Source organism: Fusarium graminearum, chromosome 1 (assembly GCF_000240135.3).
Source record: "Fusarium graminearum PH-1 chromosome 1, whole genome shotgun sequence".
Classification (NCBI taxonomy): domain Eukaryota; kingdom Fungi; phylum Ascomycota; class Sordariomycetes; order Hypocreales; family Nectriaceae; genus Fusarium; species Fusarium graminearum.
In genome coordinates this window covers 429,679-456,625 of record NC_026474.1, presented here as the reverse complement: position 1 = coordinate 456,625, position 26,947 = coordinate 429,679, and the positions used below count along the sequence as shown (strand labels likewise).

Here is a 26,947-nt window from a genome sequence, read left to right as displayed (position 1 = left end):
TTATTTAGCTGTGCTACTCTACTCTACAAAAATCGTCAACTGAGCTGAGCTTGGACGGCACCGAAACCGCCCCCCGACCCCCCTAGCAAAGCTTATTGGCCCCCCTGTAAGATTCGTGGCTTTTCTTCAGAGAGGTCTCACTCGCTCTTTTGTATCACCGTTTTCTCACTCTTGTGCACGCTCTCTGTCCGAGCGCGCATCCATCTATTGGTTGTTGTGTATTGTTGCACTGCGAGTTATTGATTTGTCATATTTGGGTAGTCCCTCGCAGGTGATGGCCATTACTACCTACCTATATCACAACATCATTGTCGTCCTTGCAGTACATGTCCCCTTCCTAGGACATGATGATAGTGGAAGGCCTTGGCTTGAATAAACCCGGTTTAATAGCATAATCGATACCTAAACTTGTACAAAAACAGTAATCAACCCCGTCTGGTCTGTCAATTGACAGCAACACTGACAGAGATAAATCCCCAAATGCCACTTGTCGACCAGGGGCACAACCCCTCCAATGTTTAGACCCATGTCAAAGCGCCGATCTACTACTGAAGCAGGGGTTTCCCTTCCAAATCACATCGATCACTTTTTTGTCTGTAGGGAGAGAGAGCGCGAGAAAAAAGAGAGCGACAGACGAAAAAGGGAGCGGCACACCATGTCCTTGTCCAGTCCACTCCGGTAGATCCGTCTACGCAACACCAAGCACTAAACACCAGCACTAAACCTGTTGGACAAAAAACGCCTCTCCCCTTCAGCTCTAGACTAAGAACCCTTGCTTAGTTCCAGACCGGGTAGCAGAGAGCAAGTCGCATACCATACTCCATCCAGATTCTCCAAACTAGGGTCCCCGCTACAGTGCGGTACCTGACCTGAAGCCTTGCCTGGCAGAGCTGACTGGCATGTTATTCCGTCTTCTCGACATACAGGATATGCTTGGCTTGCGGCCTCGACTCGACTGCCACCACAAGACCATACTCGTTCTCGATTAAAGCGCCATAAAGCCTGTTGCTCCCGCTTTCCACTTCCCCTCCTCTCCTCTCCTACTACTAAGAGAGCCCATATCCCCCCCCCTCTTCTCTCCTCTCGCTCTTTTTTCTTTCTTTTAATAATGACCACACAAATCGCTCCTCTGGGTCCTGCTCCTGCTATTCCTGCTACTGACAAGGAGTACTCTTTCTTCGAAGCTCTCGCTCTTGGTCCAAGGGAATCCTTCTCGCTCGTCTCCAACGAAGCGCTCGGTCTCCCCAGCAGTCCAACCAGCCCTACCAGACCTACAGCGATATCTGAGCAACAACAACAAAAGTCACGGTCACCACTGCCGTCTTCTCTCCCTGAGCTCACTCCGTCTGGTCGACCTGCCACACCTCCTCACACCAAGAAGCGCCTCGCACAAGTTTCTGCCCAGGCTTACGTTCCCGCTAGTCCTTCAAGGAGCGCTACAGTGCTACCCACACCAAAGTCAGCCACAGCGCCGCCATCATCCTCTCTCAAACAGGCACCCTCTGTCACCACCTCGTCTGTTCCTAACAGCACAGCTCCCCGATCGCTCAACAGCAAAAAGAGCGTCGTCATGGCCAACACAGTAAAAGCCCAGAGCGCATGCCTGGAGCTATGCCACAAGACCACCGCCCTCGGCGACCGCATCTCGGTCCGCATGCTCGAGTACCTCACAATGGTGACGAAGCAACCCCACGGCCTCGACGTCCTCGCCCACGACTTCCTCGACACCTGCGAGATCCTCTTCTCCATCGAGGCCGGCCTCGGCGAGTGCATCCGCAACCAGCAGACCTTCCCCGCCGACGTCATCTCAGAGCTGAGCAAGAAATTCCGCGTCACACAAGCAGACTTTCAGCTCCTCGATCAGATGCTCGGCAGGTTTTTGGAGAATGAGCGCAAGGGCACCATGGGTCGCATGCGTCGTGGATGGGGTCGCATCTTTGGCGATAACGATATCGAAAAGATGATCAGCGCCCTCGGTCGCACACGCGAGAGCCTGCGCATGAGCGCTCTCATGTTCCAGTGGAGTCTGGGCAACGAAAAGATCGAGAATGAGCTCGGTATTGGTTACACCGGTCTCGCAGCTGCTCTCGACCGCATGGACTCCCGCGCTGGTGTCGCACCCCGATCAAAGGTTTCCGACGCTGGCGGTTCTCAGTACAGACCGTCTTCTGCATCTGCTCATCGCGGTATGGAGGGCCATCAAATGTCCATCAACTCACAGCCTCCTCTGCCCCCTCTACCTTGGGCTGGTGGTGGCACTGCTTCTCTACATACCGACAATATCGCTGCGTCTCTCCACAACGATGCGCGCTCATTCAGCGGTCATCATCCCAACGGTGCCAGCTCGGTGCACTCCAATGAGCGATACCACTCTGGCACAACAGCTACCTTTGATCGCATGAGCACTTTTGATGAGCACCACGAGACACGGTCGCAGCACACTCAAATATCAGATAGCGAGGTCTCTCTTGAAGAGCTTGCTGGTCTTGACCTCAACGGCGGCACCAAGGCTGTCCGTATCAAGGCCGACCCCTTCAGCATGCCCCGCTGGAACCCCCGCAACACTGTCGGTGCCGACGCCGCCAACCTCAAGACAGCTCTCATCAGCGCTGTCCGCGGTAAGAACCACAAGCTCATCGAGCAACTCCTCGACCGTGGTGTTTCCCCTAACACAGGTCCTGATCACCTCGCCCTCAAGGAGGCTGTCCTCAACACCGACTCTGAAGCTGTTCGTCTACTTCTTCTCTTCGGTGCTGACCCCAACGGTATTGACCGCGATGGCATCACCCCTCTCTTCGCTGCTGTCGAGAGATCATTCATCGCCGGTGCCGTCCCTCTTCTCAAGTACGGCGCCGACCCCCGCTTCCAAATCGGCCCTGACAACGAGACTGCCCTTGCTGCTGCCTGCATGGCCAACAAGGTCAACTTTGCTCATCTCCTCTTGATCTACGGAGGTGACCCCAACCAGCTGACCGCCAGTGGCGAGACGCTCCTCAGCAGCGCCATCAACAAGAAGACGCCCAAGAGGTTCATCGACCTCATCCTCGACTACGGCGCTAATCCCGATGGCAAGAGTCGCGAGGGAAAGACTGCTCTCTTCGAGGCTATCCAGAACTCTCGTGTCGACATTGTCCAGAGCCTTCTCGACCACGGCGCTGACCCCAACTTGCCTGGACCCAAGCACATGCTCTGGCCCTCGACATACCAGTCAGCGTGTCTGCAGGTCCTCCTCAACCACGGCGCCGACCCCAAGAAGGCGCCCGGTATTATGGAGCTCGCCGTTAGTGTCAACAACATCGAGTCGGTCAGGATTCTCCTCAACGCCAAGGTCGACCCCAACCTCAAGAAGGATGGCGTCTACACTCCTTTGTGTACATCGATTCGTGACAACCGACCCGACATCTTCCACCTCCTCCTCGCCAACAAGGCCGACCCCAACGTGCCTGCTAGCGAGTACCCTGCATTCAAGTGCATCACTCACAACCGTCTTCAGTACCTTCCTCGTCTTGTCGAGGCTGGTGCCAACCTTTCTTCGCCCAAGGGTATTGTTGAGACTGCTGTCAGCGTCAACAACATGGAGGCTCTTACATGGCTTCTGGAGAAGGGCATGAACCCCAACGACAAGAACCCCAAGGGTCACTCTCCCTTGACGACCGCCATCCGAGAGAACAGGATCGAGATGGTCGACTACCTCCTCACCAACGGCGCCGACCCCAACGTCCGCGGTCAAGACTGGCCCGTCTGCATGGCCGTCCGCAACCCTCCCATCCTCAAGCGCATTTTGTCTGTGCTCGCCGAGCCTCGCGCCTTCAAGGGAGTCATGGAGATGGCCGTCGTAGCCAACCAGCTCGAGTCCGTCAAGCTGCTCATCAACGCCGGCGTCTCAGTCGAAGACAAGAACGGCGGTGTTTTCTCTCCTCTCACATCCGCCATCCGCGAAGACCGCAAGGACATCGTGTGGTACCTCATCAACGAGGGCGGCGCCGACATCAACGCCCCCGGCGAGCATCTCCCCGTTGTCAAGGCCCTCCGCCGATACCGCGGCGACGGCGAGATCCTCGAGTTTCTGCTCGAGCACGGCGCGGACCCCAACAAGGTGTACCGCGGCTGGAACGGCGTCATGCAAGCTGTCGAGAACGGCGACGAGGCGATTCTTCGTCTCCTCGGTGAAAAGGCTGGTTTTGATCTCGATGTCAAGGATGAGCTTGAACGATCTGTTACCGAGATTGCTGCTTCGAGAGGTTGGGAAGAGGCTGTTGAGATTCTCCAGCAGTACGCCATTACAAAATCGCCTTAATCTTTTATTTTTATCGGTTCATGTATAAGATGATGAATGCTTTGGGTTCATGGTTGGGAAATATCTTTGGAGTCTGCGACGTTTTCTTTACCCGCGGATCAGTTCTTGTTTTCGCTCGGTCCGGTCATTGGGAATTTGCTTGTTGCTCGGTCATAGGGAATTTCTTGGAAGGGTTCTTCTTTTTTGGGTCTTTTAACACACTATATCCTCTTTGTTCTGGCTTTTGTTGTCTTTGTTTCGATCATATCCCCCCATCACCACCATCAAACGCTGGTACAGTTATAACTGGACCGAAGGTACTTGCTCAGTCTTTAGAGATGCATACTTTTTTTTTGTCAAATTAGTTATGATAATATATATCAACTCTAAATAAAGCTCTACTTTACAATAAGTTCGTATCCTGATCTTGTTAAATGTGATGTGAGTGTAAATGCTTGAGGTGTAGCCATGAGTGAGTTCTTTCAGTGCAGTTTGTTGTTTTAGTGGAATGTTCCAGGGGCCAACCACTGTAACATCACCTATAAGAACAACACAAATAAACCAACACAATTCCATGACAACATCTTCATCAATCGCACCTCAACACTTGACATAATTCATTCCGTCTATTTTCTCTCTATATCTACAGCCTATTTCCCATATTTATATGCACACTCTTAATCTGCGTATACGCCTCCAATCCCGCCTCACCAAGCTCCCTCCCAATTCCACTCTGCTTCACACCTCCAAACGGCACCCTAGGATCACAATCCTGACTACTATTAATCCAGACCATTCCCGCCTCAATCGCCGCAGCGACTCGATGCGCTTTTTCAAGGTTGGTCGTAAACGCCGCAGCACCTAGACCATATGTCGTATCATTCGCCAACTCAATAGCTTCCTCCTCTGTTTTAAAGGTAGAAACCACGACCACTGGTCCGAAGATCTCTTCACGGAAGACACGCATGGAGGGCTTCACGTCGGTAAAGACTGTGGGGGAAATGTAGAATCCTTTGTCTGAGCCGTTGATCTTGAGGGGACCGCCGCCTGCTGCGAGTGTTGCGCCTTCTTTCTTGCCAATCTCGATGTACTCCAGGATTCGCTCGTATTGCACCTTTGATACCTGCGGGCCCTGGTACGTTGTCTTGTCCCACTGGTCACCTACTTTGCTGACCGTGTTGAGCGTATCAATGAACTTTTTGATGAATTCTTCATAAATAGTCTCTTGCACGAGAATGCGCGATGTCGCGGTGCAGATCTGCCCCTGGTTGGACATGATGCCGAAGTGCGACCATTTAACCGCCTGATCCATCTCCGCGTCGTCAAACACGATCAAAGGCGACTTTCCGCCGGTCTCGAGGGTGATGTTCTTGAGTGTCTTTGCTGCTACGCCCATGATGTTGGCAGCTGTGGCTGTGGACCCTGTGAATGCGATCTTGTCCACCAGAGGATGTTGGACCAGGGCTGCGCCTGTGTCTTTGCCGAGACCGTTGACGATGTTGACGACGCCCGGCGGGAAACCAGCTTCTTTGATGAGTTCGCCCAGGACTAAAAGACTTAGAGGTGTTTGCTCGGCTGCTTTGATGACGACTGCGTTTCCGCAAGCTAGTGCTGGACCGAGTTTCCACGTAGCCATAGAAAGAGGATAATTCCAGGGAATAATCTGTGCGATAACGCCGATGGGCTGACGAATGGTGTATGCAAACTTTTGAGGCGTCGTGTTGATAGTTTGGCCAAACGTTTTATCAGCCCAGCCGGAGTAATAACGGATAACACCAACGGCCTCAACGAGATCATTCTCGAGAGTCTCGATGTACGTCTTTCCATTATCCCACGCATCAATAGTAGCAAAGAGTTCTCGCTTAGCCTCAATAAGGTCTGCGAGACGGGCCATCAGTTGGCCTCTGTCTGAGGCAGGGAGGTCTTTCCATGAGGGGTGGCGCAGGGCTGCTTTGGCGGCCTTGACGGCTTTGTCGATGTCTTGAGCGTCTGCTGCTTGGACGGTAGCGATTTCATTTTCTGTGCTGAGGAGTGTTAGTGAGGGTAAGTGAGATGAGGTGGGGTGAGGGGCTTACGCGGGGTCGATGGAGGTGAGGGTTCGGGAACTGGATGATGAGACGAATTCGTTGTTGATGAAGAGGCCTGTTGGTTGAGACCATTTTACGCCGTTGGGGGCAATGAGGGGGATTGAGGGGGGAGACATTTTGTGAGATGAGGTGAGAGGTGATGTGGTGAGGTGAAAGTTGGCGTGGTGAGATGAATGAGTTGACGTCTGGGGAGGAGTCTCTTGTACTCTTGGAGATCTTGACTGACGATCACTCTGATAGATACAGACTTGATCAGAATGGAGAGCGGTTCCGTGGCGATGGCTTCGCGGTGGCCTTCTCTTTTTAAAAACACGCATGTGGTTATCACCTGACGGACAAGATAGGGAGGTGAAGCCTAGAAGGGACATCCCCTGTATTTACAGCGACCCCGCACTAAACATTCCCCGCAGAAGGGCTACTTTCAGTGGGTGACGTTTTATCGCGTCTCTCTTAGATTGCTACCACCAACAGTTCAAGATAACATTATTTTACTTCATCACACTCAAAGATAACAAAGTATTGTTTATTTTAAGTAATTACTCTTCATTTTATCCCTCAAATCTTGGCCTTCTTAACATCTGCCTCTTCAGCCACAGCCCTAGGAATCTCTACATCTAATCCTGTCTCGCTGGGTTTCCACCCCAAAACTTCTGTAGCGCGACGGGGCTTGCTTCGAGCATTGCTGCCGAAAAAGACTGAGCCTGCGGGTAAAGCAGAGTCTACTTCGGGTTTCCAGAGTTCTTCTACTTTTAGTGTGTTGATGTGTCCTTGGTCTTTTGCTGCTTGAGCTACCTTGTCTGAGATGTCGGCCCAGGTCTGGAATGTTAGCGAGAGTAAATAACGGTTGAGGGGTGGGTGCTTACAATTTCGTTGGAACCGGGAAAGTAAATTCCGTTTTCGCCCCAGATCTTTTCATCATTGTTACCCTTGACTGCATTCTCTGTAAGAAGAGTAAATAATTTCGCGAGATCTGCAACGTGGACGTTTGTCCATGCTGCGAGACCACGTCCTGCTCTCACTGCGTGTCCTCGTTCGAGGGCAACCTTGGCCAAAGCGGGGATCTGCACGCTGCGCTGCTTGACAGGACCTTGTCCCTTTCCGTAGATAATGGGAGGAAAGACGTTGGCGGTCTTAATAGAGGGTGTCTCATTTGCTATCTTTAGAATGTAGTTGTCTACCACGCGAGAATCGTGGCCGCGGATGAGATCGTTAATTGATGAGACAGCGTCCAGGTCATCCCAGACAGTGTCGGATGGTTCGCCGGGCTTGAATGAGGGAGAGGCGAGATCCTTGACCGGAAGGAGACTTGCGCCCGAGATTTGGATCAAGTACGCTGTTCATCATTAGTGTCATGTCCGACGCTGATTCAGTGGTCAACTCACCGCTTGACTTGTTCTTCAATCCCCGGTGAATGGCCTGCAGAGACCCAATATGCTTGTTCGACGCGACATCTGTCCAAGTCAGTACCACCACCAACACCTCTCGTGACACCACGTACTCAACACAATATCGGCCTTTCCAGCCTCCTGTTCCACGAGTTCGCTGTCATCCAAGTCACCCACCACAGTGCGCACCTTGGGATACGCCTGTGCGATTGTCTCGGCGGCGTGGCTGTCGCGCACAAGAGTGACAATGTTGTACTCGGGGTGCGTTTTGGTGAGCTCGTGAAGGAGCTGGCCACCGACGTAACCCGAAGCACCAGTTCTGTAACAATTGTTAGTAAGCGCGATAAACAAATGATGTGGTTGTGGTCTCACAGAAAGATGGAAGTCATTTTGTTGTGAATTGTGAATTGTGAATTGTTTAGGCGCTGATGCACTAAAGATCGACTGAGAGGGGTAAAACTATTTATGCCTACAGTGAGATCTACCAAGATTATTATTATTATTAAGCTACAAATCACGACATGGCGGGGAATGATGACCTTGACCTTGATTGATTGCCAATCCAGTGGTTTAATAATGCATACACCTATGTCGTAGACTATATGAGTAATGGTCGTCGCGGAAGCTTACCCTTTTCAGTGACGACTCCCAAACAAACGACATACCCCACTATTTACAACTTCGGGTCGTCGAGACTTACCTGTTTTTGACACCAATGCCAAAGTGATAGTCATGAACTATCACGCGGGGTTGAACGGATTCGGTAGAGATAGATACGAAAGAAACATATAATAGACACTCATCAACGATACATTCCCAAGTTAATATTATCTATTCTCAAACATACTTTTCAAAATGGCTCCTCAAGAACTCACAGGCATCCTCGTCGCTCTCATCACCCCCTTCAAAGCCGACGGCTCTGTCGACTATGAAGCTCTCGACGCCCATATCCAACGTCAAATCAAAGCTGGTGTCCACGGTTTTGTGCCAGGTGGCAGCACTGGCGAATTCACTGCATTGACCGTCCAAGAACGTAAAGATGTTCTCGCCCAAGTCGTCAAGTCAGCAGCTGGCCGTGTCCCCGTCGTCGCTGGTATTGGCGATCTCACTACCTCCGGTGTCGTCGATCTTGCCAAGCACGCTGCTGAGGTCGGCGCCGCTGCTACCATGATTGTTCCTCCCTTTTACGATGCTCCCAACTTGAAGCAGCTAAGGGGCATGTTTGAGGAGATTTACAAGGAAAGCGGTCTTCCTATCATGTACTACAACATTCCCAGCGCCAGCGGTGTTAGTCTATCACCAGCTGAGATCGCTGGTCTTTCAGAGGTTGGCGTCAAGTATCTCAAGGACACATCTGGCAACGCCCCTGCCCTTACAGATCTTCTCTTCCACCACCACAACACCATCACCGCGCTCAACGGATGGGATACTCTTACCTTTTACGGTCTCTGCGCTGGCGCCAAGGGATCAGTCTGGGGAACAACAAATGTTCTCCCCGAATTGTCAGTCCAGCTGTGGAACGCCATCGCTGTTGATGGCGATATCAAGAAGGGTCGTGAGCTGTGGAGCAAGATTTTCCCAGTGTGCAAGTTCCTCGAGGCGCATCATTATGGAGCTGGTATCAAGACGGGAATGGAGTTGCAGGGTTTCAAGACGGGTGGGTTGAGGAAGCCGTTTGAGTTGTTGGAGGGTGAGGAGAGGGCGGAGTTGGCGCAGCTTCTTAAGGATGCTGGTGTTACTTTGGCTTAGATTAATGATATGGGGGTATTAGAAATAGTAAAATAGACAAGTTTGAACTTGAAATTATTGCTTCTTGTGGTCTTTGATGGTTCTCGGATGGCATCCGAGGCGGCTTAACATCAGGTGCCGGGTAGGATGACTCAATTACCGGTCTATGAATTATTTTGCGTTGAATGAGGGAGAACAAAGAAATCCGCATATTCACAGTGTTAGATCTCGTGATAACAATAGTATTGTCTAATAGTTACAAAAATGCATTGATTGGTGATAAATGAGTATCAAGACTGATACTCACTTTGTCCTTCACCGTATAGCTTAGAGTCGTAGGTCAAGAAGCAACCGTTTTATGATGTATCACATTTCTAGGGTAACTCTTCTGAGGCTACTTCCATTCCTCTCCTCCGTATCGTATTTCTACCTCTTCAATATGTATTATTATTGTTGTTACTTCCCGAAAAAGATGAAGGATGCCTAGCTGGGGACTACACACACCGGTGTAATCTAACGCGACTGCCTAGGGCCAGAGAAAGTCAAGGCAACTCCTGGCAGATACTGACGACCCAGGTAACATTAAGTGTCTTTGGGTACCTGTGTCGTGTTGTATGTTGGCCGAAGAGATTCTCTTCAAGATTGGCAGTGTACCCTTATACACAAGACTGTCTTCACGCCTAGCAGATAAGTTGCAAATCCGAAAACCCCAAGAAAGGCCACTCGCCGGAAAGCTGCAAGCCTCATTTGCGGTCGCAATGAATCTCTGTGATCGTCCATCACGTCTGTGCATCATCCAAGGAATAGAGTGGATCGACTCCTAGACATCAACCTGGCGAAACGTGGAGGCCAAGAAGTTCGGATATCTGGACCCCGACATCGATCTCTTGGCACTTGGCATCTCCATCTACTTGCCTGATTCGTGAATTTAATCGACGGAAGAAGTGATTCAGTTGATGGCCTAGAATGGGAAAGGGCGTCGTCCGTAAACAGCCGTGGCTTGTGATAGTTCACTTATCTTTGTGGATAGGGTAGGAAGGTCGAATACTTTTGGTCATGGTTGATATCGGCTCTCAACTCTGTCATGTGATTCATCCTTGATATCCACTACTACTATAAGATGTCATGACAGTCGCGTAAGAAGTCAAGATTGATAATCATGAACAGTCATTAAACAAGCCTGCCCAAGGGTCTTTACTGGGATGAATCTATCGAGGCTCGTCGTCACTCGGTTCTCCCAACCCCACATGATACCGAGTCCACCGAAGAACAACTCGTATTATATGGGGCGGTATGAATACTATTACGAAACAACCTCTAATAGAGTTGCACAGCCACTTGGACTCAGTCCAGACTCATAGACCAAACTTGACAGTGCAGATCATCAGATACGCGTGCGTTGGAGATCCAAGCCATCCTTGCCACGATCACACAATTACCTAATGAAAGACCACAGACGTCTGAGAGAACGGACCCGACTTGTAATCAGGCCAGATTGCAGGATGTTATGTGTTATATCCCACGAGGGAATTATTTGCATGATACCGTGCTCAAGCCATCGGGCCATGGCCCGTGTATGCACCCATACTCATATCCGGACGTGAAGCATGAATTGTTCTATCAGTGTCAGATGATTTGACGATGTTGTGTCGTTACGGAACCTCACCCGTTGGTCTCACTATCGGCGGTTCCGTCTAGGTTACTACCGTTATCGGAACCGGTTCCACTGGCGACATTAAGTTTGGATAGGCTGACAACGGCTGAACGATAAACTGGGGGAGTGTCCAGCTGGGTTTCATCTACCGTCCCGACGCTTGCCGTTATCAACGTCGCGTTTAGAGTGCTAGATAAAAGGTAAAAATGCCTCGTCAATCTACCGCACAAGCCAGACTGATAACAGCTCGCGGAGGGTTTCCCGATGGGATACCATCGGGTCAGTCTTGCAATCCACCCTAACCCTTACAGGGATAAACTAAGTAACCCCGAATTGTGAAATGTAACTTTGCAAGGGGGAAGGGAAGCGTTGACCAACCGTAACGCGTATGCGCGAAATAATTCGTTCCAGAAGGATACTGCTTACGGGTAAATTGGAGTCGACAGCCTCACGCTGCGTCTGCCGAGGAAGAGTTTTTTGCGTCTGTCGGGAATGCCGAGACTGGGAATATGCATCTCCAAAGGTTCTCCAATTCCGAGGTGAACCTGACAAAAGATGAGAGGTGAGTGTCTCTTTCATCCAGCACTTGATATGGAGGATTCTCTTGTTGGACCATGGGCAGATAAATGTAATTAAAGGCTCTCCTGATTCCACAAAAAAGAGGATGTCGTGTGCCTGTTCATTCGTCGCGTCGTTACGGAATGTTGGGGTTTCTCCATAACTTTGGAGACGCCGCGTCGGATCGTGTCCCGATTTTCTTTCAGTCTCTACTGGGGTAAAATGATGGGGTAGAGATTAGCTGTAGGTAATGAAAACTCAGCCTCTGACGAGTAAGAAGCTGTACGTACTCTCAGCTGTGGAGAGGTCCAGCTTGACTCGCTACGAGTTAAACCACATCCACAACCATTGTGGAACACTACAAACGTCATCGTCCAGGACACTCTTGTTTTCTTTTACGTGATAGCTTCCTCTCTGTCCTTGTAACTATTGCTAGCAATCACCTCACCTTTTGACATGAGACCCTCTTTCTCCACGATTTCAATCGTCCTTCCCCATGGGGGAGACAGTCATAGTCTAGATGCCAAGCTCTTTGCTCTGAATAATAATAAAACAATTCATGTTCATCATCATCACTGTTTATCAACATCGTTCTCCACCTTGTTTTCCAAAACATACGCTATACCAAATCGGGGTTCTACTATCTCGGGCACAGCGAAAACGAGAACTGGGGGGGCGATCAGAAAAAAGAGCCTGTCTTGCAGGTTTTTGTTGGTGCAAAGTATCATTTGGGGGAAGTGACTGAACTAACCCTGTATGGGTAAAACAGCACGGGGATCGACCCCCCATAGCGTGCTTTCGTCGACTAGGGGGGGAGGCAAAACCTTAGCACTCCAACTTTTTGACTCTTTCTCGCTCGGTCTAATACCTCTCATGACATACTGGTACTATGGCATGACAGGGTCAGTGCCTACTATCTCTCTCCATAATGTCCGAAATGGATCTTTTGTATAAGTTGAGCCCACTATCCCCAGATTTCCATCATCTCCTCCACATTCCACTCACTCTCTCTTCTATCTATCTATCTCTACCTCCCCTCTCTCTCTCCTCCCCATCCTCTCTCTCTATTACTATTCAGCTCTTCAATCATTGAGTTGTCTAGTCTTGATTTCTTCGTTATTGGTCAATTGACTTTGCCGACGACAACATGTCGTACCACCAAGAAAACAACCTCGCCGAGAAGGATCTGAAGCGCGACCTGGAGAATGAGCCTGGTCTGAACAACACTCCTTCCATCGCCGGAGCCCAAATTCACGATGATGTCTTTGGTGATATCACAGATGAAGGTCCCAACTACCGAGCTGTAAGTTACATCTCACTCGCGATCAATTGACTCCTCGCTAACATTTTTAGGTCGGATGGATTGGCACTGTCGCCCTCATGATGAAGACCCAGATTGGTCTGGGTGTTCTGTCCATCCCAGCTGTCTTTGACGTCCTCGGAATCGTCCCCGGTATCATCTGTCTCATCGTTATCGCCGCAATCACAACTTGGTCCGGCTACATGGTCGGTGTCTTTAAGCGCAACCATCCTCAAGTATACGGTATCGACGACGCGGGCTCTCTCATCTTTGGTCGCGTTGGACGCGAGATCTTTGGTGTTGCCTTTTGCTTGTGTATGTCTACTCTCACCAGACTTTTGAGAAACAATTACTAATTATCCACAGACTGGATCTTTGTCGGAGGTTCCGGTATGCTCGGTCTTTCCATCGGTCTCAACGCTGTCTCTGTCCACGGTACCTGCACAGCAGTCTTTGTCGCTGTCGCAGCCATCTGCGGTTTCCTTCTCGCCAGTGTCCGTACTCTTGGCCGCATCAGCATGCTCGCCTGGCTCGGTCTCGTCTGCATCATGACCGCCATCTTCACCGTCACCATCGCCGTCGGTGTCCAGGACCGTCCTTCTGATGCGCCCAAGGGCGGCGAGTGGAAGTCCGACTGGAAGGTCGTTGGCAACCCCTCCTTCACCGATGCCATCTCGTCCATCGCGTCTCTCATCTTTGCCTACGCTGGTACACCTGGTTTCTTCTCCATCGCCGCCGAGATGAAGAACCCTGCTCACTACACCCGATCTCTGATTGTGTGCCAGTCTGGTGTCACTATCACTTACCTCGTCATCGGTATCGTCGTGTACCTTTACTGTGGATCTTACGTCGCTTCTCCCGCTCTCGGTTCAGCCGGTCCCTTGATCAAGCGCGTCGCCTACGGTATCTCTCTGCCTGGTCTTTTGGCCACAACCGTCCTGGTCATTCACTTTGCCGCCAAGTACGTCTTTGTTCGTCTCCTTCGAGGAACCAAGCATCTCGCTTCCAACAGCGCTGTCCACTGGGGAACATGGATCGCCTGCACTCTCACCACCACCGTCATCGCCTACCTCATCGCCTCCGGCATTCCCGTCTTCGGTGGCCTCGTGTCTCTTGTCGGCGCCCTTTTGGGTACGCTGATGTCCTTCCAGCTCTACGGATGCATGTGGCTCTACGACAACTGGGCCAAGGGCAAGCGTGACCCCACTACCAAGTGGTACCTCATGGTTGCTTTCAGCATCTTTGTCATTGTTTCTGGTACCTTCTTGATGATTGGTGGTACCTATGGATCCATTGTCAGTATCATCGACTCGTACAAGGCGAATGGCGGCTCCTCCGCTTTCTCTTGTGCTGACAACTCCAATTCCACTTGAGCGACAGCGTCTGTTTTGTGTTTTTAGCAATGCATATTATTTAAGAGGAGAGACAAAAATATCTAGAGAGGTCATATATTCGTGTTTTATGAGGTAGAAGAATAGATATACCATCTTGTTATAATAATTGTCTGTTGCTGTGACTGATTAACTCCAATGGTGACCTGCTCCACTGTTCACTCTATTAATTCACTTTGTCTGAGGGTACTCCATTAGATTCGATACATTAGAGAGCTTGACGAAACCAATATTTCTCAGTTATTTTGCTATCTACACATAGGACTACAAACAACTCACAACAACAACCTCTCACGTGCTGCTTCAAGACGTCAATGATGGGGTTAGATAGAATGCGCCACTTCGTTAACAGTAAATGATCGTTTCACACCGAACCTCCAATAGCTTCGTTGCCATTATGAAACCGTTGTCATCATATCGAGATTGTAAAAGCGGATATTTCAGATACCCACCCAAAAGCAAGATTGTAGAGTTGCATCCGTTAAGTCATATGCAGATCCCTCTCGTGTCCATCCTGACGTCTTGGTCTGGACCGATCAGCGGGAGCTAAAAGCTTGTTGTGGCTGGTGGAGGCAGCTAGGGAAAGCCGGTACTCGACGGGTACAGCTGGAGGTGAAGCTTTGACTTGGTCTTGTAGAGTTTGCCACTGGACTGGTCTCGTTCTCAGTGTTGTGTAATTATTTAAACTTCCATACATGATGTGATGCTGTCAAGGACCCTCGGTTGGAGGCATTTCGGTCCGACAGTATCATGTTTACCAGGATTTGGAGACATTGACCCTTGATAGAAACTCTCTTCCCCATGTTCACAGGGTTCGTAAATGATTGCAACATCAAGGCTGTGACAGCTGTCCGGGGTGGGCTAACCTAGACTGAGGCTACTGTAACCTTCCCGCCAGGCTAACAGCAGCATGCGCGGCAATCGACGGCAAAGAGTGCAGAGCCCTGCAAACTGCATGCACCGATCTCGGAACACGTCTAACGTTGTGAGCATAACCCAACCTTCTGGTTGGGACTTGGATTCAGTAAGATTAGAGATGGTTAGACTCGCTTAATGATCAGTCTTCATCATGTACATAGTTGATATGTGGCGTCATGTCGAAAATGGACATGAGCCTAACAGCATTACCACAGGTGTGCAATAGTATAAAATATAGGCAGTTGATAATCGTTTCTTACGAGGTAACACGATAAATATGGATGGTCAAACTCTAAGCCACTCCTGAGATTCTGGACTAGTCTGAACACACCATTGTTGGGATTTGAGTTTGTCAGACAATGGTACATACTGCTATCTTCATGTTCCGCATAACCGACAATATGTTACACAAGCTAAGTGGAAGACCCTGTACATGGCAAGACTGACACAAATCCGATGGCCTACAGGTCGCGTATAGGGTGCGTCTTTCAGACTACCTATCAAAATTGTCTCAGCAATGAGGAGAAATTAGACACACTCTGGTCCAACATGCATGAGCTGAAAACATCTCTACCAATGCCAAGTATCGCCAAGATATCACTATCAATTAGCAGGAGGAGGAAAACAAATAGGCTACAGAAAGTGCAATTGTCCAGGAGTGAGGTAGCCAGACTGGCCGACATGATTCGACGAGTTGCTTCGAAGTAGAAGACATGTGATGACAGACTGATGGTGTGGCAGGCAATAAAATACAATATAACTGCCGGGATGCCCAACGCCAGAAACATAACTCTCTTCATTGCCATCACTGGTTACCTGTCACTCTTTGCTTTCCTGATCTCTGAAATCTGATAGTCAATACATACAAAACGCTGAAATTTCAACACTTGACGAGATTACATCCCCAGTACCTCTCACGCAACGGTCTTCTCTCCCATTGACAACCATCTTCACTCCAGACTCAGATTGCACGCGGCCCTCAATTTATGGAACAGTCACTGATGAAGAGGATAACATACTGGGCTTTTACTTCGACGAAAGTAAAAAATGAACCAAAGTGTATTTTTCATTGTGAAATTAGATAACGCCTAGCTTCCGACCGATTTTCCCCCTTTCAACGCCAGCAACGTTGTGATGTGTTGATGTTGGTGGAGGGAAGAGAAAAAAAGCCGGATGGAAGCAACGCATTTTATGCCCAGCTGAACCTTATGTTAGGACGGGACAAGGCAAAAAAAAACCAAAAAAAAAACAACCAGGTCTTGTGTAAGCATGGGAGTCATAATGCTTGAAAAGTGTAATTGAAGATGGAAACCTTATCGTCAGGTCGATGTCAGTTCGTCTCAATGAACCCGACATGACCGTTGCTACATGCTGTCCATCGTAACCACAATCTGTACCAATTTGTATCCTCCATTGCTGAAATAAGTCTAGGAATGTCGCCACAATGTCGGAAAACGCGAGTTCTTGCCGGATCGTGAGCACCTTAAGGGTCGAGACTGTTGATGGAGACGTTGTCACCAGCAGTACAATTTACTTTTCAAATCCGATTCTTGTTGCATGGCAGGAATCTGATATCTCCCGATTCTCTCCTTAGTCTGAAGCACGTGCGGCACTGCGAAGCGCTGGAGTGTCGTTACCTCCTGATCTTTCCACAGCAAGCAGCACCACTCACAAGTCCGCCAGCTCGACTTCCAATTCAAACAACCGAGATGATGATGAAGATACGGGGAGCAGCGGGGGCGGTTTGAGTAGCGGTGCTGCTGCAGGCATAGTTGTTGCTGTTGGACTCATGGTGATCATGCTCCTTGTGGCTCTGTGGTGGTTTATGAAGCGGCGCAAGGCCACCCAGGGAGTCAAGAATACCGACGAGAGCGGGCAGTTGTGGAATCAGCAGATTTACAAGGTTCCGGATACTACAGAAACTTCAGATGAGGTTGTTGAGATCCCGAGAAATGGACTCAGGGGCTGATAATGTCGGCAGGGAACGCAATCACTCCTTACCGTAGGGTGGGCTTGTCCAGAAAGGTGAGACATGGTTTTGGTTTCTTTATAGTATGTCATCTAGTACACATCTAATACAGCCAACGAATGTAACATCTAAACGGCTATTCTAATATATATGCGCAACAAATGATCTTCAAATATACAAAGACTTGTCCATGAAACTTCCAATCACAACGTTGAGCCTAGAATTGTGGTGCAGGGGTACAACAATGTTTGTCTTAAATTTTGTTTCTATGCTAAGGAGATGTTGATATAATATTTACCCAGCCAATAACACGGCTCTCAACACAGTCCCCTAATCCCAACTTGTCTCATGTATAATTAATCAAGAAGACAAACTTAGCCTCGGGTATCTATTCTGTCCCTCTTTAGTCAAGGCAGCTTTCTTTTGCTCACCAGCCTTGACCTGCATCCTATCTTGGCGCTATGATGAAGCGAATATGGAGTTGCCTGATGATGAGTTTCTGTCTCTTTCCAGGCGCGTAAATTCGACTTGGTGAGCTTATTTGTTGCTTCCAATCCGTTGCTTGTGAGTCAGTTTAGGGACCCTGCAATGCGTTGCTGAATGAACTACATGCTCAATCGTGCGATGAAATAACAAGAGCCTGGCGCAATAAGATAAAAAAGCGACTGATCTTTGGCATTATCACGGTAGTGTTTTTGTTTTTCCAAGGTTAGTCTCATGCTGATACTAAAGCCTTATCAAGCTCCGTCGTCAGCAGTGTTGTATGGACTCATTTATCTGGCCTGTTTTGGCACTGATCAACACCTTGGAACCCGCAACTCGTCCATACTGGATCGTAAAGCTGCCACAGTGCACTGCTCTTACAGTTTCAATCACATCCACTGCATCGCGTCACAACATGTGGTGGTGTTAATGTTGTCTTGATGAAGAAAATGAGGCCTGCTGATGGATCTCTGCGGACGGGGCGGCCGGAGCCAGGGTATAACTAGTTTGAGATCGTTCTTAAATAAAAGTTGCCCCTTTTAGGTTTCAGCTCCCATCGATTTCCAGCTCCCCACTCTTGATTCTTGGCATTTGTGCCATCAAATTTGAAGTCGACACGTGTGGCACTTCAAAGTATTTAGTCAATTAATGAAGCCTAAACTACCACTATCCCCTCGATCAGACTCAATTAGTTCTGGTTCAGAATAAACTTAACAAGAGTGACGTTTCCATCTCCTCCCTCCCTGTTAATAGTATACGAACTTGAACCGACACTGCAGGAATACGAGTTAGACCCATAGTATGGGTTATCATATCCCAGCTCAACCTTGGTTCCATCATTGAATACCCATGTCATCCAGCCCTCGCATCCTGTCTCGAATCCGCAAGACTCTAAAGCCCATTTACCCCATTGCCGAGGGGCGATTGTATCGGGTGCGAGTTGACTTCGCTCGCCGTGGTCGACTCCAGAGTCCGACCAGGTTAATTCCTGGTCGGTGTTGTTCATAAACCAGACCACAACGGCTCGGTCTGGGTTGATGAGGTCGAGCCCAGTCTTGGCAAAACTGGCGGCGTCGGAGTAGAATGCGTCCAAGGGGCTCATTGTTTGTGAGATTTGTAGTTTCAAGGGAGATGTTTGAGGTGAGTGAAATGTAAAGACTAGATTGTATAGTTGAATGGCGAGAAGGAAAAGTAGTAGATTGAAGGTGAGTTGATGGTGATTAATTTCTAAATATTAAAGGATAACTGGCTTATATAGATAAATTTGACATCATGTAAGCATACTGCTCATACCTTATGCTCCTCAGACTTGGGAGTGGAATAGAAAGTGAAAACGATGGATGCATGCATATGCGTAGATGGAGAGATATCTTTGGTTCTCGACTGCAATAGCCCCAAATCTGCGCCGCTATTGGCAAAATCACCATATAGCTTGGTGATAGTCTGGATACATCAGTATTGGACTGCTCCAGACCTGGCGCCATGTCTTGCCTGAGCTGCTCACTTGACAGCGCTATGATCAATTAGCGTTAGTGACAGGAAACTACCGACTGCTGACATTTGGGTGCTAAAATACCTTAATGACTTACAGTCATGGATTTAGCCACTTTATTTTGGTGGGCTTGAACGATAAGTTTTCAGCTGCCAATTCACGCTTGAAGTTGTTCTATACTAGCGTCTGCGTCCGTCAATTGCAAACACAGTCTAGGATAAAAAGCCTCTGTCATTGCACCAATGGGATAATCATCTGAGACCAGGCGGAAGACATATAACTGAAATTGGAATGGTAAGTTGTTGTCCTGTAGCTGAGGAATTGTTCGTGGCTCATCTATAGTACATGGGCACTAGACTAGTATTATTGTCCGAAATCCATCCGAAAGAAACTCATATGCAATTCTGCCATTAAACAGGAGATATATCAGGTCGGTTGTTCATTAGCTCTTCCCGTTTCCTGTTCAATTCGTCCTCCTTCTTTCTCAATCTATCGTTTTCTTTTCTCCATGCCTCCTCTTTCTTCTTCTTTTCGGCTTCTTCCTTCTTCGATTCCTTCAGTTCTTTCTTATTCTCCTGTTTCTCCTGAAAGTCACACCAATGCTTTGTCACGATTTGCTCCATCGGGCCCCAGATTCTGTTCCACTGTTTAGCAGCAGCGTCCGAGAACAGAGCAATAGACGCAACGGGAACAAAAAATGTGAAAGAAACAGTCCCTGCAGAAATCGATAAGTTATGTCTATACGTTTTATAGATCGCGTAGGGAGAAACCTACAGATTATGACATGAATCCAGCTGGGGGTTTGTTCGAATGGTTTGTCGCTTAATGCGAATAGGGACGAAAGGAAGGAGAGTGGCAACTAGGTAGACCGATCAGCATGGGATAACAATGTTCACTAAGTTGATCAACTTACGAATAGGATGGTAACGACTGTGAATACCATCATGGTTCTTCCTTGTCTCGTGGCCTGTCGTGCCTGATCGTTTGCAATCTCAGTTTCTGCGAGGGTTAAGATTGTATCGACCTGTACTCAACGTTAGCTTTCTCAATTATGAACTACCGACGATAGGAATGCTCGCTCACACTCTCCTGTGTCCTTTTGGCAACATTTTCTAACTCCTCAAGATCCTTAGAGAAGTACTGCCCCGTAATACTACTGGAACCGTTTGTATTCCCAGGCATTTCATTTTGAACAGTCAGTTGGGAATTGACAATGCTGCGTAGCATGTTGAGTTCATCGCGGAGGTCTTTAATGTCGCATGCCAACTTCGAAGCCTGTGTGAGAATACTTTTCAGCTTGTCATCGTTTCCTTTCTTCCTTGACTGTGTTCTATGAATGGTTGTGTCAGCTAAATACCTAGTTCATGTGAAGTGGCTGGAGTATGAACGCACAAGCTATGGCAATCACTGAAGAGTCTCTTCTCTTCTCTCGCCTAAATATAAATTAGTAAATTTATTTGTCGGCTGAAGATCATGTCTGGATAGGTAACACTCACATTTTCGTTGACGATATCGGAGAACAGCTGACGAATTGAGCGAGTGGCGAGCTCTTCCTTAACATCGTGGCTATTGGAACTCGAACTATCGCTGTCTTGACTGGCGTCGACCTGTTCGCTACTCCTTTTTCTCTCGTATGTGTCTACGCAATAGTTGGTGATGAGTGTTGCGACGCGAGCCGCAAACCCCGGTTTAGAGGATGCTTCTGTAATTTGCTCGTGTATGTCAGGATGACTCAAGAAATCTTTTGGCAAGTCATCCTCTTGGAGTTCGTCGACGGCATGTGGCGTGGCTGTGATAACCCATTCTGCAGGAAAACTATAATTCAGCAAAACGCAAAAAAGAGGAACGGAGATAAATTGGTGCGACTTACCATCAAGAATGGTCCAGACCCAAAGTTGTTTGACTCTCACCACAGTGTAGACGCGATAGGGATCTCCGTCTTCTACCTCTTCTCCAGTTCCTCCCATCAAGTATTTTGTGACTACCTGTGACTTGTTACGCTCTTCTTGGTCCGCTTTAGACGCCTTATCTGACCAAAAATGATAATATGATTCATCCAGTGTAGCAGATTGGTGGATTGCATCATCTTTGTAAACATCTAGAAGATTCTTGTATAACCTGTCCCTTTTGTTCAACACACTGATTGTGCTGGGAGTCCATGTGGACATGGACAGATATGGTAACTGGGTATTATGTTAGTGGAAAAACACTGCAAAACTTCATATCATACTGACATAAGCTGCAGAGATACCAATTGGATTCGACTGTTCCTGTCCTGTGACATTCTTGATGTCTGTCTTGCTGTTGGCATCTTTGTTGGCATCTTTGTCGGTACCAGAGGGACGATCCGTGATTGTGTCGTCCAGCAAATCAAGTTCATCCTTGAATTTGGATACGTAGAGAGGTCTCATAAATCGTGACGCAGATGTACGATCAGGGACCTGAACCCAACTTCTGCGTAAGAACGAAGCAATGCTCTGCGTCTGATTTGCTGACAAATTCCTTTCGTTCACAATTCTTCTCACAAGATCCTGTTAAATGTCAATACCCATTACCTCTTCTATATTGTGTTCAACAATGAGTCTTACTTCCATCCAAACCATCTGTGTCTGATTAGCCATTGTCTCCAGCGTCTGGGCAGAGGTCAACTTACATTAGTTACAGGCAGGTGAATCCATTTCAATCGCGTCTGAATCTCGGTGTCTTGCTTGGGAAGGCCAGAGTTCTGAGGTCCAGTCTTTAGCTCAGTCTTGGGGTAAGGAAACCATGTCTTCATCATGTCATCAGCAACTTTCACTGGACCTTTACCATAAATGACATTTTCAATCGACCGCCATTGTTTGATCCATCTGGTTCTGCGCTGAGAGCTCTGGCTCTGACCGTCAAAAAATTGGGTGATGGTAGCTTTAAACTCGGGTAGTACCTCATCGAGGCCTTCACGCTGCTTTACCGGTTTGGATAAATTTCGCTTATAGTTTTCTGCCACAGCAAAGTCGTGCAGGTAGTTTTGCATGTCGTACAGGATCGCGTCCTCTTTGTTTGACCTGCTCATTTCCTGCTGAGTCCCGTAGTCGTTGAGTTCGGGCTTCTTAGACTTGATCTCTGGCGGAAGTAACTCTTTTGCTAGTTCTTGAGCTTTCTGAACTGGTGCTAGAGTCTCTGAAGTCGAGGGAAAGTTGTCGATGAGAATCCACAAAGCCCATGGCAATCTTGAGTGGACTGCTAACTCAAATGCGCTTAAATCATTAGTATCGATATTATCGAATATGTGCTTTGATGTCAGACGTTCTACTAGCATGCGAAATATCTTGCTTCGCTTTGTTCCTTTTGCAGCCCACTCCAGCATCTCCCGCTGCGAATATTCAGAGGTAATGCATGCGAAAACATGATTGGTGATGCTCTCTAGCTGGGTCACTTGGTTCGTGGCCTGGTTAAAGTCGAAGTTGTCAAACGCAGATAATCCATTGTCATCCGTCATAAGAAGATTCTTGGGGTCCGTTTCCTTCGTAATTTTTTCGATGATGGAAAGATCTCCACACAATATTGAGTAGTGTAAGGCTAGACGTCCAAGTTGGTCACGGGAATTGTAATCGGCACCAGCTTGGCCCAAGACCTCGACCCCCTGAGCCCACCCACGCTCACAAGCGACCATCAGCGGTGTTTTACCTTCGTTGTTACATGCATTAATATGCACGGTTAGGTCGGAATCTGCGCTTTTGAGTCGCTTCATCAAAATGTCCATCTTATCCTTATCTTTCGTGTACGCCGCCATCATTAAAGTCGTCTGGCCGTCGCTGTCCTTGGCATAGATATCTGCTCCCGAATTGAGACAGACATTGACCATCTGTTCGCTGCCCCAATAGACGGCCGAGTGTAGGGGTGTCATCCTTGATTTGGTTGTAGTTCGTTCAAGAAGCTGAATGTAACGTTCCGCGATGTGATTGAAGGCAGCTATCTGGCCATAAATGCCAGCTATGTGAAGTAGATTTCTCCCAAACCTCTCAGTCACCTCCGGATCAGCATTGTGGCTAATCAATTCATCCATTACGGTCGTGTGCCCCGCTGAGCAAGCGAAATGCAACGGCCTCCATCCATCCTCATCACCCAGGGAGGGATCCGCCGCGGCTTCTTCGAGTAATTTCTTGACCACACTTTTAAAGCCTTTTTCTGCTGCAAGATGGAGAGGGGTTTTGTTCTCATCGTTTGGTGAAGGAACGTTAACCTCGGTCTTCAAAAAGTCCCAACGGGAGCTAAGTTCACGCATAGCCTCGTTGTCGTCTGCTGCCTCCCCAAGTAGCTTATAGAGGGCATTTGAGTTCCCAGCGTTGTTTTGGTTATTCGTGCTATTGTCCTGATTTTCATTGTTGATAGGTGCCTGGGTATCGGCACGAATTGCACCAGTTGCGAGGGTCCCCGGGGGCTGTGGCTGCGCTTCTTCGTCTCCAGTAGTAGCCGCGTCACCTGCGTGTGGTCTGAAACGTAGGCCAGCCATCTTCAAAAGGAGGGGATGGTAGTCAGGCTAAAAAAGTAATAACAGGCTGCATCAATAATTTCGAAAGCGAACTTGGAATTGAGTGTCAAATGATGAGTGTCTTGTCATTTTATATCGCCAATGTCCTGACCTCGAGATCAAGGCTACGAAACTTGGATTTTGAGGTATTTAGATCAAGCTTGCATGATACCTGGTAAGCTGAAAAGCATAGTCATCAATAATTCAGATTCGTGCATAATGATCTGACCTTGCAATATTGGATTTGTTTTTGCAGCCTGGTCTTGGCATCACGTCCCAACCACTTAAGACTCTCCTCAACCCAACTCGGCTGCGAAGAATCAGGGAAGCAGACGAGAATATCTACCCCACCTCGTATATGCATGGGAAGTTCAGCTGGTATTGAGAGCTGAGGTGATGAGTTAGTTGATGTGCTTAGGCAAATAAGATAAGCACAGAAAGTGGAAATAATATTGACTGTCGAGTCAGGCAAGATCTACGGGCCAAAATATATACTGCATAATGGACTGATGGAAGATTATGGACGGGATAAAGCCTGGGAATTCAAGTCTTCTGGGGCGCCATGTTCAATACTACTTTATCGACCAGTCTATATCGATTATGCATGAAGCGCAATTAATTTCAAGCGAACTGCCAGAAATGTGATGTATGGTGATATCTCTCTCACCATCATCTGAGAAGAACTTATTAGAAAGTTTACCGTGAGCAAGGAGCCCCTTTGGTGGAGGACCGAGTAGTGCGACAATTTCAGCGAGATGGGCCCTTCGTCGATACTCATGATGTTCCGGGTCTATACCGTGGAAGAGTTGGTTCCCCTCGAAAATGTCCCAAACCTATTATCTCGGCGTTAGCCCTACTCCAATAGCACCGTCCTTTGAAGGCAAATGTCTGTATTTTATAAGAGAACGCACCATACATCCGACATTCCAGATATCAATCTTGTAGTCCCATCAGGCTTCTAATGTCACCTCCGGGGACCTGTAGACGCTGGGCTGGACACACTCGACGTTCTCGGAATCTCCAAGTACAGCAGAACCGAAGTCACATAGTACCGGTGGACCAACCATGCCAGTAGATTTCATTGTGTGGGAAGTATAGATGATTTTCCCTTCTACCTCTTTACGGGGACGTGGATCGTGTATCTCTCCTTCCTCGAATTCCGCGAAGACGGATGTATCCGTGATACTGAACATGATGTTGTCCGCTTTGATATCTACCAGCACTGATCAGCTTCAGCTACTGTAGGAGGGTATATGGGCTCTTACCAGTGTGTATGATCTGACATTCATCATGTAGGTACTCCAACGCCATGAAAAGGTCTTTCAAGACGTAGCGCGTGCCAAAGGGAGGAAGCCTCCGAGGCGAACTGCGACGGATGGCTGCTTCGATGCTTTTCCAGAGTGGTGGGTGTGCGAGGACCAGATGATCGCCATCCGGTCCCTTGATTTGGAAAGAGTCTAGCAGAGTTCTGACAGCGCTGCGGCCTGGGTGGCTGGACGCGCGCTGCTACATGCACTTATACATATTCATCTCATTTTTAACAAGATCCCCAAGGGCTTGTGAGCGTATAAAGACCTTGAGAGAGACATATGATTTCTTCCTACATTTCCGAGTGAGTACCGGAGTCGCGAATTGTGAGAGTGCGGGATGGAAATTACCTGAGGTCGTTCGCCAGCCAGACTGTTGAGCCGGCGCCATAGCCAAGCTTCCCGACTACTTGATACCGATCGGCAAATACTTCACCGATATTTACGGGGTAATAACGTGCTGGGAGATAGTCTGGTAGTGTCTCCTCCTCAACTTTGTTGATGGCAGGGATTCGAATGAAGTTTGGATTATTAAATACGCGTGGTCGCAGTGGTGCCCTGTCACCTAATCGAGACCAGACCCGAGAGAAAAATGACATGGCCGAGGAGGACTAATATGAGATTCAGTACAGAGATTCTGATACCATGGTGGACGGGAGGTTGGCCTTTCCCAAAGAAAGCCATACCTAAATTAGGTCACGTGTGTATACACTCTGCTGGTGGAGGGGAAAAAAGCCGGATGAAAGTAACGTATTTTATGCCCAGCTGAAACCTTATATTAGGGTAAAGTAAGGTAGGACAAGGCAAAAAAAAAAAAAGGTCCTATATAAGCATTATTGTCGTAATGCTTGAAAAGTAGAATTAAAGATGGAAACCTTATTATCAGGTGCGTATATACTCAAGCTATAAAATTTCCTTCAAGTGCTTATTAATTGTTACTCTTCAAGTATCTATGCAGCAGCACCTTGTAAACTTTTATATACAAGAAAGAATATGCATTCCACTCTTCCTTTATACTTTCTTTAATGGTGTGCCGTATCAACCCCAATTAAACCCTTTGCCACTACTACCTAGCAAGTTCCCTTGACTCCAGAGTCCCACGGACTAGATTGCCGCTGGCCGAGGATAGTATTAGCACTAGGAGCTGTGAAGCATAGGTTCTGTGATGCCATGTAACTAAACCCATAACAACCGGCGTCTGCAGCACATGCTCGAACACACTCGTCTAGATTATCGACAAGAGAGTTCTTAGTAATGCCAACAAGGAAAACTCCACATTTAATGTTCATTGATCCGAAACACTGAGCTCTAGTTGAGGGACATGTAACATCGGGCGCCGGAGCAGTAGTCGTGGTTGTTGCAGAGTTGGAGGTTGTTGTCTCTGCAGTTGTAGCCAGAGAGGTAATATCGGTGGAGAGAGATGACTCGGCCGCATCCGTTGAGATGGTGTTGGAAGAGATCTCCGTGTTCGTCTCGTCAGCCGCTGTCGTGGCGGTAGTCTCAGTGAGGAGAGTGGTAGATGCGGTAGTATCTTCGGTAGTGGATGCGCTGAAGAAGATGGTAGACGACTCGGCGGCCGACGTTTCAGGCGCTGTAGTAAAGGTGCTTGTTTCTTCGAGAGCAGTGATAATGGAACTCACAGGTTTGCATGGCCCCGCAAAAGCAACACCGACAGCCGTTGGAAGGAGGAGAAAACAGTGAATACCGACCATGATTGTTGCACGGAGATGGAATTTGGGAACTGGTGCAAGTGCAGTATCAGAACGGAAGTATAGCAACGTGGAAATCGAGGTTATCGCGCTGCTTATGTATTATTTTCTCCCTTTCCCTCGCTGTTCTTTTAATTTCCTTAAGCGTTGTTATTCAGACTCGATGAGTAGGCCCCCAAG

The 26,947-nt window shown here is 48.3% G+C and overlaps 11 protein-coding genes across 11 annotated transcripts; 4 read left to right on the top strand and 7 right to left on the bottom strand.

The window, feature by feature from the left end:
- Nucleotides 1-1,108: 1,108 nt before the first annotated feature.
- On the top strand, nucleotides 1,109-4,661 carry FGSG_00140 (uncharacterized protein; the record flags this gene model as incomplete). Its single annotated transcript, XM_011317441.1, has 1 exon — nucleotides 1,109-4,661. The coding sequence occupies one exon, from the start codon at nucleotides 1,109-1,111 to the stop codon at nucleotides 4,295-4,297; it is 3,189 nt and encodes a 1,062-aa protein (XP_011315743.1). The 3' UTR covers nucleotides 4,298-4,661.
- A 258-nt stretch (nucleotides 4,662-4,919) lies between these two features.
- Nucleotides 4,920-6,479, bottom strand: FGSG_00139 (aldehyde dehydrogenase; the record flags this gene model as incomplete). Its single annotated transcript, XM_011317440.1, has 2 exons — nucleotides 4,920-6,300; nucleotides 6,352-6,479. The coding sequence occupies 2 exons, from the start codon at nucleotides 6,477-6,479 to the stop codon at nucleotides 4,920-4,922; spliced, it is 1,509 nt and encodes a 502-aa protein (XP_011315742.1).
- A 439-nt stretch (nucleotides 6,480-6,918) lies between these two features.
- Nucleotides 6,919-8,137, bottom strand: FGSG_00138 (uncharacterized protein; the record flags this gene model as incomplete). The annotated part of the gene is made up of 5 exons (XM_011317439.1): nucleotides 6,919-7,179; nucleotides 7,227-7,696; nucleotides 7,746-7,814; nucleotides 7,862-8,067; nucleotides 8,121-8,137. The coding sequence occupies 5 exons, from the start codon at nucleotides 8,135-8,137 to the stop codon at nucleotides 6,919-6,921; spliced, it is 1,023 nt and encodes a 340-aa protein (XP_011315741.1).
- A 466-nt stretch (nucleotides 8,138-8,603) lies between these two features.
- FGSG_00137 (uncharacterized protein) lies at nucleotides 8,604-9,497 on the top strand (the record flags this gene model as incomplete). Its single annotated transcript, XM_011317438.1, has 1 exon — nucleotides 8,604-9,497. One exon carries the CDS (start codon nucleotides 8,604-8,606, stop codon nucleotides 9,495-9,497), a length of 894 nt encoding a protein of 297 aa, XP_011315740.1.
- Nucleotides 9,498-12,694: 3,197 nt separating this feature from the next.
- On the top strand, nucleotides 12,695-14,485 carry FGSG_00136 (uncharacterized protein). Its single transcript, XM_011317437.1, has 3 exons — nucleotides 12,695-12,991; nucleotides 13,042-13,303; nucleotides 13,355-14,485. The coding sequence occupies exons 1-3, from the start codon at nucleotides 12,836-12,838 to the stop codon at nucleotides 14,359-14,361; spliced, it is 1,425 nt and encodes a 474-aa protein (XP_011315739.1). The 5' UTR covers nucleotides 12,695-12,835; the 3' UTR covers nucleotides 14,362-14,485.
- A 2,256-nt stretch (nucleotides 14,486-16,741) lies between these two features.
- Nucleotides 16,742-17,266, top strand: FGSG_00135 (uncharacterized protein; the record flags this gene model as incomplete). Its single annotated transcript, XM_011317436.1, has 2 exons — nucleotides 16,742-16,771; nucleotides 16,892-17,266. The coding sequence occupies 2 exons, from the start codon at nucleotides 16,742-16,744 to the stop codon at nucleotides 17,264-17,266; spliced, it is 405 nt and encodes a 134-aa protein (XP_011315738.1).
- Nucleotides 17,267-18,437: 1,171 nt separating this feature from the next.
- On the bottom strand, nucleotides 18,438-18,851 carry FGSG_00134 (uncharacterized protein; the record flags this gene model as incomplete). The annotated part of the gene is made up of 1 exon (XM_011317435.1): nucleotides 18,438-18,851. One exon carries the CDS (start codon nucleotides 18,849-18,851, stop codon nucleotides 18,438-18,440), a length of 414 nt encoding a protein of 137 aa, XP_011315737.1.
- A 1,382-nt stretch (nucleotides 18,852-20,233) lies between these two features.
- FGSG_11681 (uncharacterized protein) lies at nucleotides 20,234-21,208 on the bottom strand (the record flags this gene model as incomplete). The annotated part of the gene is made up of 5 exons (XM_011317434.1): nucleotides 20,234-20,265; nucleotides 20,327-20,571; nucleotides 20,634-20,674; nucleotides 20,738-21,045; nucleotides 21,112-21,208. 5 exons carry the CDS (start codon nucleotides 21,206-21,208, stop codon nucleotides 20,234-20,236), a joined length of 723 nt encoding a protein of 240 aa, XP_011315736.1.
- Nucleotides 21,209-21,460: 252 nt separating this feature from the next.
- Nucleotides 21,461-23,733, bottom strand: FGSG_11680 (uncharacterized protein; the record flags this gene model as incomplete). Its single annotated transcript, XM_011317433.1, has 2 exons — nucleotides 21,461-21,772; nucleotides 21,895-23,733. 2 exons carry the CDS (start codon nucleotides 23,731-23,733, stop codon nucleotides 21,461-21,463), a joined length of 2,151 nt encoding a protein of 716 aa, XP_011315735.1.
- A 968-nt stretch (nucleotides 23,734-24,701) lies between these two features.
- Nucleotides 24,702-25,657, bottom strand: FGSG_00132 (uncharacterized protein; the record flags this gene model as incomplete). Its single annotated transcript, XM_011317432.1, has 4 exons — nucleotides 24,702-24,964; nucleotides 25,017-25,257; nucleotides 25,327-25,351; nucleotides 25,410-25,657. 4 exons carry the CDS (start codon nucleotides 25,655-25,657, stop codon nucleotides 24,702-24,704), a joined length of 777 nt encoding a protein of 258 aa, XP_011315734.1.
- A 471-nt stretch (nucleotides 25,658-26,128) lies between these two features.
- On the bottom strand, nucleotides 26,129-26,770 carry FGSG_00131 (uncharacterized protein; the record flags this gene model as incomplete). The annotated part of the gene is made up of 1 exon (XM_011317431.1): nucleotides 26,129-26,770. One exon carries the CDS (start codon nucleotides 26,768-26,770, stop codon nucleotides 26,129-26,131), a length of 642 nt encoding a protein of 213 aa, XP_011315733.1.
- Between the last annotated feature and the right edge of the window lie 177 nt (nucleotides 26,771-26,947).

Excerpts from the sequence above, each read along its gene's own strand:
- FGSG_00136 (XM_011317437.1), top strand. The coding sequence starts at position 12,836 with ATGTCGTACCACCAAGAAAACAACCTCGCCGAGAAGGATCTGAAGCGC. Across the intron at positions 12,992-13,041 it reads AAGGTCCCAACTACCGAGCT|GTCGGATGGATTGGCACTGT; the intron begins GTAAGTTACATC and ends TAACATTTTTAG. Across the intron at positions 13,304-13,354 it reads TGGTGTTGCCTTTTGCTTGT|ACTGGATCTTTGTCGGAGGT; the intron begins GTATGTCTACTC and ends AATTATCCACAG.